The 12,836-nt window shown below is 38.7% G+C and overlaps 1 protein-coding gene across 1 annotated transcript; it reads right to left on the bottom strand.

Annotated features, from left to right (window-relative positions):
- Positions 1-3,054: 3,054 nt before the first annotated feature.
- Positions 3,055-3,828, bottom strand: LOC143027384 (serine/threonine-protein kinase pim-2-like). Its single transcript, XM_076188667.1, has one exon. The coding sequence runs from the start codon at positions 3,826-3,828 to the stop codon at positions 3,055-3,057; it is 774 nt and encodes a 257-aa protein (XP_076044782.1).
- Positions 3,829-12,836: the final 9,008 nt, after the last annotated feature.

Genomic DNA, 12,836 nt, shown 5'->3' on the forward strand with positions numbered 1-12,836 from the left:
CCTAGGGAAAAAAGCCCACAATGAAAAAAAAAAACACATAGGGAACTCACTGGCGGAAAAAGTACCACCTTGAAAATACCCAGGCGGAAAAAAAGTCCCAGTTTAAAGAAAACACCCAATTAGGCGAAAAAAGACCCAGTTAAGAAAATAAGATTATCTTTTTATAAAAATATATGTTTATTGAGTAAGAGATAAGTTGACATGATACATAATTTATAGACTAGATAATATAGATAAAATGTAATACAAAGTCAGCACTACTTAAAGTAGATCTACGTTAGATTGTAAATACAAAGGATTACAAAGGCGGAGCATGCCAACAGGAGACCTTTTGGTCCATATGTAGGTCGAATGCGAAAAAATCATAAATGATAAATAAATGAATAAATCAAAACTATAATAATGTAAATAATAAATAAAATACATAAGATAAAAATTATAATAATGTAAATAATAAATAAAATACATAAAATAAAAAGTATAATAATGTAAATAATAAATAAAATACATAAATGCATAGGGGTAGAGTAACGTTTGCTAGCTTCCATTCTCTTAGGACATCTCCGGACATGATGGATTTCTTGAAAATAATTTCTAATGGAACAACAATCTCACTTTTCATTTCCTTTAAGATTCTTGGATGTCAACCGTCAGGTCCTGGTGTTTTTATTAACTTTGAGTTTCTCAATACACCTTTTATTTATTTATTTATTTTTTCATATTTACCGTAGTAAGTTTACCCTAGACTTTTGACAGGTTTCATTTTGGAGTTTACTTTGAGGTGTTTCGTTTACGAATACTGAGCTAAACTAATTGTTTAAAATATCACACATTCCTTCATTTGAATATTGAAGTTGACTGTCAGCAGATGATAGTGGACCAATGTGATTCCTAACAACCTTTTTATCTCTAATGTAACTATAGAATTTTATGGGATTCTCTTTGGATTTATCAGCGATATTCATTTCGTATTGTCGTTTTCGGTTTTTTTATTGTCTTTTTTAAACCTTTCTGTATTAATACATAACTTGATAGTCATTAGATGCACCGATCACTTATATTTCTTATAAGCCTGTCTTTTTAGCAATACTTTTTTCAGTTTCTTTGTCAAGCCATTTTGGGCGAGCCTGATTTGGGGGACATCTGTCCTTAAAAGGAATGTAAGTATGAATCATCTTAGTGGGCGTATTTTGAAATATTTCCCACATCTGATCTACAGGTCTTTCGTTTAATTTTGCCTCCCAATCTGTAAGCTGAAGCTCCTGACGTAGTCCTATGAACTGAGCTTTACTGAAATCGGGTATTGTAGAAACGCAAGTATCTATTCTAATTTTTTTTTAGTAATTTGAATCTAAGTTGTGATCGCTATTTGCAACAGTTTCACCGACTTCTACATCAGCTATCATGCTTTCGCGGCTAGTGATCAATAAATCGAGTAAGTTTCCAAGTCTTGTGGGCTCTTTTACATGCTGAACTAAGTAACTGTCTGTCACAGAGAAAATCAATCAAGTGACCACGTTCAAGGGCCATCCAATCAATGTCAGTAAAATTGAAATCACCCATTATCAATAAATCCCAGTTGCAGAAACTACAGTTCTTGAAATAACAGTTTGTCGTCTGCTAATGATAATGTCTTCGGCCTATATATTATAACTAAATTCATTTTTTGTCCATTTGTTTGAGTTAATTCTACCCACAAACTATCATATGCATCCTGTTTCACTTTCTCTAAAACACAAGCATGGACATTGTTTTTAACGTACAACAGAACACCCCCACCTTTCTTGTGATTTCTATCCTGATGAAAGTGTTTAAATTCCGCAATATTAAATTCAGCTTCAATCTATTTACCATTAAATGTTATGAAATAGTACATTTAATGGAGTTTTAGTATACTTAGTAAGGCAAATATCATAAAACTATATAATATAGATATAATATAATACAAAGTCAGTCAAATTGAAATAAATGCAGTGGGCACATTCTTTAAGAAACGTTTCAGTGTCTTTCGTGCCTGCTTCAAAGTATCTGCAAATATCGGAGAGTCTTTTCTTTAGATCCTTTGTTTGACGTCTTTGACGCTTTTGTGGTGGTTGGCCTCGGGCATTCTCTAAGAGTGTCGTGGCAACGAGTGCTTGGTCTTTCCGTAAAGCCTCCATCAAGATCCAGACAGAAGGATGGTCGTGTCCTATCACCTGGTTGAAGGTATGATTCCACGCCTCGCATCGATTTTTCGTACGATGCTCACCAGACAAGGTTACGGTATATGGTAACGATGAATTGATAAAAAAAATAATTGTTACTGTGTCTCCCTCACTTCCGTACATGTATGGTCTAATTAAAACTCATAAAGTTGATAATCCAGTTAGGCCCATAACTTGTTCTATTGGGTCTTGCACATATAAGTTGTCTAACTGGCTAGTGTCTCTTCTTAGTCCTCTTGTTGGGACAATTTCCCAGTCTCATATCAAAGATAATGTTGATTTAACCGAAAAGCTGCTTGGACAAAATCTCACATTTGATTTTAAGTTGGTTAGTTTCGATATTAAAAGTTTATTTACCCGAGTCCCGGTGTTAGATTTGTTAGGATTTCTAGAAAAAGAGTTAAAAAGCATGACTTAACACTCCCTGCTCATACTATCATTAGTTTAATTAAATTATGTGTAATAGACTCTAAGTCTGAATTTAATGGAAACTTTTATACTCAAACATTTGGTATGACGACATTTTATGCATTTGGCCTAATGATCAACATTTGGATACTTTTTTGTCAGATTTAAATAATTTGGTGCATTCCATTGAATTCACGATAGAGGTAGAAGAAAATAATGTTTTTTTCTGTTTTATTTGTTTTCTGTTTAACTTTTACATTTCAATTTTCTACATTCTACTCTTCTGTATTTCTATACAAGTGTTCTATCTTTTTCTATATTAATTTTTTTCTTATATATTGTACTTCCTCTTTCGAGTATTTAATGTCTGATTTTCTTTTCTTCGGCGGCGTCTTGTTTAATTGCCAAACATGAAACACATGTTCAGTTTGGCTGACGCCTGCTAGCAGAGTCGGCACCACTTGACGCTGCTGAGTACTCTCGAGACGACGTGGCGGCAAAGCCCCTGCTGGCCCTCTTTCTTGGCCTTCGGGTTCCTTTTCTTGAAGGCTCGGGCCGTCTCGAGGCGGAAGCAGGAGACCCGGAGACCAGTCATCCACGGGTGGGACAAGATCCCGCAGAAGGAGGGTCGATTCCAGGGGTCTTTCTCGAAGCAGCGCATGATCAGGTCTCTGCACGGACGGGGGATGTTGCTGGGGAAGGGTGGGCTGGCTCTCCGGACAGAAGCCACGCTGTCGAAGGGGTCCTGCCGGCACACTATGTGGTACAAAAGCGCTCCGAGACTCCAGACGGCAGCCGGGGTGTGCAGGAACCTTCTGCTTCTGATGAACTGCGGAGGCCAGCAGTGAGGCGTCCCTCCTGTGAAGGTTCCCCAGTGGCGTTCGGCCATCTCCCAGCAGCTGAAATCGATCAGTCGGATATCAAGCTCGCCCGTGCTCTCGTCCCTGAAGAGCAGCACGTTCTCCGGCTTGATATCCTTGTGGGAGACTCCGGCAACGAGACAGCTCTGGACTGTCTCGACGTTCTTGCCGAAGAGTCTCTTGACTTCATCCATGGACAGAGGTTCGCCGTTGTCGCTCCTCATGTAGCTCGAGAGCGACACGGCACCGGGGGGAAGCTCCATCACCATGAAAAAGGAGCCTTCGACGGTCATGTACTCGTACAGTTCAATCACCCCCGGGATGTGCTGGAGCCTCTCCAGCAGGACGGCCACCATGGGCACCGTCTTCCCGCGTCGCCTTCCCCAGGAATCGACCGTCGTCAGGGGGATCCACTTGATGGCGACCGGGGAAAACGTCTGTCAGTCATCCTTTCAGCAGCGAAAACGCTGCCGAAACCTCCCTTGTCGAGAAGGGGGCCTAAACGGTAATTTTTGAGACGCGACATAGTTCCCGAAGTATCTGGAGTTCGGGCGAGAGCGGTGACTCTTTGGACAGATACAACATCGCATCGCAGATACAGTGTTATTTTGAGCCGCACTAGGGCCCCCCCCTACACGCACGCACACACTTCATTATTCTTGTTTTTATTTCAATTTTCATTCTGTTATTGTTATTTTTCTGTTCTGTTTTCCTTTTTTTCATTTTATGGTTCATTCAATGTATCTTATTTGTATTATTATTGTTTTCGTCTATGTTGATATCTTTTTTTATTTATCTATTTTTCTGCATATCTATTTCAAGTACCTAAATTTGATTTTTTCCTATTCTCCATGTTTATCATTCTTGTTATTCTTTATTTATAGTCTTTATGTACATTTGTTAATATACTTTTATGCTATTTTTCTTATCTAATTATATTTCTTTTTTAATTTTTAATTTTTCTGTTGGTTTTTAACCACCAGACCAAGGATAACAACAATAACCAAAACAAAGATAAAATCAACATCAATTATAGATATATTTTTCCTTCATCCCTCAAAGATGAACGTATAATGAAACAGCTTATAAAGAGGGACATTAAACCAGTCAACCCAGAGAAAATACTTAACTTGGTGATTTATCATAACACAAAGAAGACCAGCCACCCTATACTTAAAAACAGTCCTCACCAAAAAAGAAAGGAAATTCAGAAATCACATGTCATATACAGGTTTACATATGCACTAAGGAACAGTGAGGTTATCCCGTCGCCTTTCATACCGGCTAACATGAAACAAAATCAATCAAATCAAATCAGCCATCCTGAGTCCACTGCTGAACAAATGTCATTTTCATAGCATTCCATGATTCGTACGACCGTGCCGACCTCTGCCACGTCATTCCTACAAACTTCTCAATCTCGTCTCTCCACCTTCTGACTGGTCTCCCTCTTCCACGTTTCTCATCTCTGGGCGTCCACTCAGTAACACACTTGCTCCATCGCTCATCAGTCGTCGGCACTAACTTACCTGGCCAATTCCACTTCCTCTCTTTTACCGCCTCCACAATATCTTTCACTCTAGCCTGTTCTTTCACCCAAATTGCTCTCTTTCGGTCTCTCAGCGTTATTCCCATCATTGATCTCTCCATTCTCCTCTGTGCAGTCCTTAGCTTTGTCTCCATCGCCTCCTGTAAATTTGGATTTTTCAATATATATTTTTTTCCGTCGGGGCTTTTTTCCGCCAAGGATTTTCCTATGTGGTTTTTTTCCGCCCGTTTTTTTTTTCCGAGGGCTTTTTTCCGTGGGGCTTTTTTTCCGCCGGGGCTTTTTTCCAGGAGTGAAAATGTTAAAAGCCTAAGACATAGTTTGCAAATTTGGCATTTTCAGTATTGATGACTTGAATCATCTTTAAAGGTTCTTCTATGGCGTTCCGTTTGTTTGTTTGTTTGTTTGTTTGAGAACAGATATCCCCATATACACGGTTTGCTGATGTAGTGGCTAGCGTCTTGACTTCAAATTCTAGAAGCACGATTTTGAGTCCCGCTCACGGCTTGAACACTTGACTAACATTACTGTCATATTGAGTAAGGGGATGGTGTGTGTGTGTGTGTGTGTGTGTGTGTGTGTGTGTGTGTGTGTGTGTGTGTGTGTGTGTGTGTGTGTGTGTGTGTGTGTGTGTGTGTGTGTGTGTGTGTGTGTGTGTGTGTGTGTGTGTGTGTGTGTGTGTGTGTGTGTGTGTGTGTGTGTGTGTGTGTGTGTGTGTGTGTGTGTGTGTGTGTGTGTGTGTGTGTGTGTGTGTGTGTGTGAGGGTAATAATTGTCGATATAATTGAATTCAAATTCTATTTGGCATTGAATCAATATACATGAAATACATATAATGAAAAGAACACACAGTTCGAAATAACAATTACAAATGACGAGGATAATATAAAAAAGTATGTAAGCTTATTTCCATTGTGATCCTCATCGACACTATGGACACTCATCACTAAAAAAAATATAAAGAAAATTGAAAGAATCCAAAGAACAATTACGAAGATGGCCACAGCACTTTCAAAACTGTCGCATGAGGAGAGATTATCAAACCTGGAATTACCGATTCTGGAACAAAGAAGAGAAAGAGGTGACCTATTGACCATTTATAGAATCATGAGAGGCATAGAAGTCCTTGGTAGAGAAGACTTACTAAATTGGGATAAGAGAAACACAAGAGGACATGAAAAGAAACTCAAAAAGGACAGTTATAGAAGGGACTCGAAACAGAACACCTTTCCACACAGAGTGGTAGATGTCTGTAACAAATTGGACGAAACAATAGTGTGTGCAAAACCATACATGAATTTAAGAGCAAACTAGATACAACGAGATACAAAGAAGGGACACCAAGAGCGTAACTCCCCTTCCCGTAAGATACAACTAGGTAAACACACACACACACACACACACACACACACACACACACACACACACACACACACACACGCACGCACGCACGCACGCACGCACGCACGCACACACACACACACACACACACACACACACACACACACACACACACACACACACACACACACACACACACACACACACACACACACACACACACACACACACACACACACACACCAAGAGGATTGTCCCTGTGGCTAATGAAAGGAATCCCTAACTCCAGAGCATTAAGGGAGTTCATATCAAACAAATTGTGGTTTGAGGTATTATAAGAAAAGAAATAAGATATACAGTATATGTATCTGATTTAGTCTTGTAATGCTCACGCACACGCACAAATACACATACATACATAAATACATACATATATACATACATACATACACCAGCTAGCGAATACCTGTGAAATTTATATCTCCGAATAGTGTTAAGTGATTGTGTTGTGTTTTTGTGATTGTATACGTATAGCGCTATACAGTTACAGATATAAGATAAAGTGTAGTGTTCTATTTAAATTCAAAACAGTTTTTCTGTTACTGTACTCCAAAGGTAGGAGAAATAGTATAAGGTAAGCAGAGTAAGCTTCGTGTATTTAGTTTATTAGAGACCGCTTTGTTTTTTGTTGTTGATTTGTATGTTCTCTTTGCCGCTTTTATTGCTAAAGGAGGAGTGAAATGGCTTGTGATGGTTGCGTGAACCTAGAGGCTCGTCTCAGGATGTGTGAGGAGGAAATTCGTCTTCTCAGGAGTGCGCTCCGTGAGAAGAGTGAACCCTCCCCACAACCCAAAGATTCCACTTCTTCCCCTACTGCCACTGCCGTGAGCGAGTGGCGCTCCGTGGGGTCCCGTTTGTCGAGCCCGCGTTCGGTAGACGTGTGCCCTGTGGAGCAACCGCTGGCTCTAGCCAATCGTTTTGCTCTACTGGAGGATGAAGTGGCTGAAAACCAGGAGTTCTTGGTGGTGGGGGACTCCATGGTGCGAGGCTATGACGACATCCTGCAGCGGAAGACTAAGCGACGTTGCAAGCTTGTATGTCAACCGGGGCGTGGGATCGCCGATTGTACCCAGTCCATCAGGGAGCAAGGACGGACGAAAACGGTTACGATTGTTCATACGGGAAGTAACGATGTAGGTAGGGTGAGATCAGAGGAACTTGTTCGGAATTACAAGGTCCTCCTTCAGGGTGATGAAGAAACGTGGGAGCCGTCACGTAGTCTGTGGGATCCTCCCGAGGATCTACGCAGGCTCGTGTTGGAAAAGTAGAGCCATAGGGATCAATGATAGGATATCGCAGTTGTGTACACAATTGGGATACCACTTTCTTGATCCTTGGTATCTCTTTTCTAGGCGCCATGATCTTTACGCTTCTGATGGGATCCACCTTACCCGCAGAGGCAAAGATGTTCTTACAAACCTCATTGTGGGAGTTTGTAATGAACTAGCTCCTTTTTTAGGGTAGAAGCCCATAGGGAAGGGGAAATAGAATGTACTTGGGAAAACAGTGTAGAATATAGCATTAATGTAGAACAATGCGCCAGTATAGGACAAAATATAATTTTAGGATATAATGTCAGTAGAGGACGAAATGTTACATTAGGATGTAATGTCAGTAGAGGACGAAATGTTACATTAGGATGTAATGTCATAGGACAAAATGATCACGATGAGAAGTAACGATAGTGGAGGACAAAATATCACGATAGGATGTAATGATAATGGGGGAGAAAATATCACGGTAGGATATAATGTCAGTGGAGGACAAAATATAATTTTAGGAAGGGATACCGGACAGAATGTCAATGAAGGCCAAAATATCATGATGGGATGTAATGACAGTGGAAGACAAAAGATCACGATGGGATGTAATTATAGTGGAGGAAAAAATATCACAGTAGGATATAATGTCACTGGAGGACAAAATATAATTTTAGGAAAGGATGCCGGACATAATGTCAATGAACGACGGGAGGCCGGCGTGAATCACGGTGACGTAGGGGGACAAAATGTACAAAAGAGATCGGATGACCGTGATCGACCAGATGTCCGTGATGGGAGTAATGTTAATTTTAATTTTGATGGGAGAAATGTTGGTGAGGCATTGAATGTCAATGAAGGACCGAATAATGATATAGAGCAAGGTATAAACAAAAAACAAAATGATAATGTAAGACATGATATTGAAACTCAAAATGTGTCAAAAAGAAATAATCATGAGTTTCTTAAAACCATGTACTTTAATGCTCGTAGTATTAGGGACAAATTTCAAGAAATACAGGCGTATGTCAAAAGCGAAAATCTCGATATGATAGGAATAACCGAGACATGATTAAATGGTACAGAGTTCGAAGCTGAATTTAATATTGCGGGATTTAAACACTTTCATCAGGATAGAAACCACAAGAGAGGTGGGGGTGTTCTGTTGTACGTTAAAAACAATGTTCATGCTTGTGTTTTAGAGAAAGTGAAACAGGATGCATATGATAGTTTGTGGGTTGAGTTAACCCAAACAAATGGACAAAAAATGAATATAGGTGTAATATATAGGCCAAAGACATTATCATTAGCAGACGACAAACTGTTATTTCAAGAACTGTCTAGTTTCTGCAACCGGGATTTATTGATAATGGGTGATTTCAATTTTACTGACATTGATTGGATGACCCTTGAACATGGCCATATAGGTAGTCGCTTGATTGATTTTCTTGGTGACAATTACTTAATTCAGCATATAAAAGAGCCCACAAGATATGGAAACTTACTCGATCTATTGATCACTAGCCGCGAAAGCATGGTAACTGATGTAGAAGTCGGTGAAACTGTTGCAAATAGCGATCACAACTTAGTTAGATTCAAACTCCTAAAAAAAAATAGAATAGATACTTGTGTTTCTAAAATACCCGATTTCAGTAAAGCTCAGTTCATAGGACTACGTCAGGAGCTTCAGCTTACAGATTGGGAGGCAAAATTAAGCGAAAGAACTGTAGATCAGATGTGGGAAATATTTCAAAATACGCTCACTAAGATGATTCATACTTACATTCCTTTTAAGGACAGACGTCCCTCAAATCAGGCTCGCCCTAAGTGGCTCGACAAAGAAATTGAAAAAAGTATTGCTAAAAAGAGACAGGCTTATAAGAAATATAAGTGCTCGGGTGCATCTAATGACTATGAAAATTATGTATCAATACAGAGAGATTTAAAAAGACAATAAGAAAAAGAAAACGACAATACGAAATGAACATCGCTGATAAATCCAAAGAGAATCCCAAAGAATTCTATAGTTACATTAGAGATAAAAAGGTTGTTAGGAATCACATTGGTCCACTATCATCTGCTGACGGTCAACTTGAATATTCAAATGAAGGAATGTGTAATATCTTAAACAGTTATTTTAGCTCGGTATTCGTAAACGAAACACCTCAAAGTGAACTCCAAACAGAAACCTGTCAAAAGTCTAGGGTAAACTTACTCACTACGGTAAATATAACAAAAGAAAAAATTAAAAGGTGTATAGATAAACTCAAAGTTAATAAAACACTAGGGCCTGACAGTTGGCATCCAAGAATCTTAAAGGAAATGAAAAGTGAGATTGTTATTCCATTAGAATATATTTTCAAGAAATCCATCATATCTGGAGATGTCCCAAGAGAATGGAAGCTAGCTAACGTTACTCCCATATTCAAAAAAGGTGACAAAAAGAAACCAAATAACTATAGGCCTATAAGTTTGACTTCAATCGTAGGAAAAATGATGGAAACTATCATCAGAGATGCTATCGAACATCATTTAGAAAGTAACCGTTTGATACATGATAGCCAGCATGTTTTCAGACGGAAACGTTCTTGCGTGACTAACTTACTCGAATTCTACAACACAGTTATCTCGAATTATGACAAAAGAAACAATATAGATTTAATATATCTAGACTTTGCAAAAGCTTTTGATACCGTCCCACACGAAAGACTACTTACTAAATTAGCTTTACACGGAATAAGTGGTAGCCTATTAAGTTGGACTAGTAATTGGTTGAATGGTCGAAAACAGAGAGTTGTTTTAAATGGAAAAACTTCTAGATGGAAAAATGTTACAAGTGGAGTTCCTCAGGGTTCCGTTCTTGGGCCACTTCTATTCATAGTATATATAAATTATATAGACCATGGACTAAAATCTACTGTTTCCAAATTTGCTGATGATACAAAACTGTGCGGAATGGCAAATGATCACTTAAACCAATTAGATATTCAAGAAGATTTAGATCAATTACAGCAATGGTCTGAAAAGTGGCTAATGAAATTTAACACAAGTAAATGCAAGGTAATGCACATAGGTGAAAATAACAGTAGGTACGATTATAAGTTATTTGGAAATTCGTTAACAAAAGTGGATAGTGAAAAAGATCTCGGCGTAATTATCAGTAACGACCTCAAATCATCCAAGCAGTGTATTTCAGCCTCTGAGAAAGCAAATAAGATTCTAGGACTCATTGCGCGATCTTTTGATTTCAAAAGTCCATCACTCATTAACAAGCTATATAAATCGTTAGTTCGTCCACATTTGGAATATGCTGTTTCTGTATGGTCACCGAATCTCATTAAAGACATTGACAGACTGAAAAAAGTATAACGGCGAGCCACAAAACTGATTCCAAATATCAAAAATAAATCATACGAAAATCGACTAAAACATATGAATCTGTTTTCCATAAAAAAGCGTAGACTCAGAGGTGACTTGATACAGGTCTTCAAAATTCTAAAGGGAATTGACAACATCAAAAGTGACAAAATTTTCACATTGAATGAGAATCAGACAAGAAACAATGGTCTCAAACTGTCCGGAAATAGATTCAATTTGGAAGTAGGTAGAAACAACTTTGCCAACCGTGTAGTTAATGAATGGAATAAACTTCCTGCACAGGTAGTGCAATGTAGTTCAGTTCGAAGCTTTAAGAATCATTTAGATAAACACCTAAGCAAGATGCTGTAATGATTATAATTGATCTTATATTATTTGTTTTTGTTTTGTTATCATTTGTCTGTTTGATTTTCATTTATCATTAGTTACATGTCAATTTATTATTATTTACTATTTACCTGTTTGTTTATTATTTAACTATACCTATGCATTTATTTATGTATTTTATTTGTTATTTACATTATTATATTTTCTATTTTTTTTTATTGTTATTATGATTATTTTTCGCATTCGACCTAGATATGGACCAAAAGGTCTCCTGTCGGTATGCTCCGCCTTTGTAATCCTTTGTAATGTATACATGCATACATACATGCATACATACATACATACATACATACATACATACATACATACATACATACATACATACACATACATACATACACACACATACATACACACACACATACATAAACAGTACATATTCATACACGCACACATACATGCATACATACATACACAGTGTGAAAGGTCATAGCATTATCCATAGATCGGACCTACGAGCTCTGAGCTCTCTTCCAGGAGGGAAATAGCTGTCGATCACGAGTCGAACACGTGATCCAAAAAGACCAAAAAGACCAAGTGAATACATACATGAATACACACACATACATACATACATACATACACATTCATGCATACGCACACATACATATACAGTATACATTTATACACGCACACATACACACACACATGCATATACATTATACATTCGCACGCACGCACACACACAACACACACACACACACACACACACACACACACACACACACACACACACACACACACACACACACACACACACACACACACACACACACACACACACACACACACACACACACACACACACACACACACACACACACACACACACACACACACACACACACACACACACACACACACACACACACTCGACTCCCTAAATATAAACACGAGTATCGTGCCAAGCGTCTGGTCACTTCCTCCTCCTCCTCCTCCTCCTCCTCCTCCTCCTCCTCTTACTCCTCCTCCTTTTCCTCCTCCTCCTCCTCTTTCCACCTTACGTAAACTCGGATTCTTTGTCTTCTCCTGCGGCAATGCGGTGCCCCTTCCTTCCATACAATAGTCTTCTCACTTGGTAATGGCAGCCTCTTCCCTAGGAGGGTCCCAAAATGAATAAAATCGTCTGGCGGCAAAGAGAAAGTGGTACTTGGTAAGGATTGAGATATTCGATTCTTTTTTAAATAGGCATATTACGGTCCCAAAGGAATCAATTTTACTCATTTTTATATTTTATATTGAATTAAGTATTGTGTGTGTGTGTGTGTGTGTGTGTGTGTGTGTGTGTGTGTGTGTGTGTGTGTGTGTGTGTGTGTGTGTGTGTGTGTGTGTGTGTGTGTGTGTGTGTGTGTGTGTGTGTGTGTGTGTGTGTGTGTGTGTGTGTGTGTGTGTGT

The sequence above is a fragment of the Oratosquilla oratoria genome, chromosome 8, assembly GCF_046742065.1.
Source record: "Oratosquilla oratoria isolate Oo_2021 chromosome 8, ASM4674206v1, whole genome shotgun sequence".
Classification (NCBI taxonomy): Eukaryota; Metazoa; Arthropoda; class Malacostraca; order Stomatopoda; family Squillidae; genus Oratosquilla; species Oratosquilla oratoria.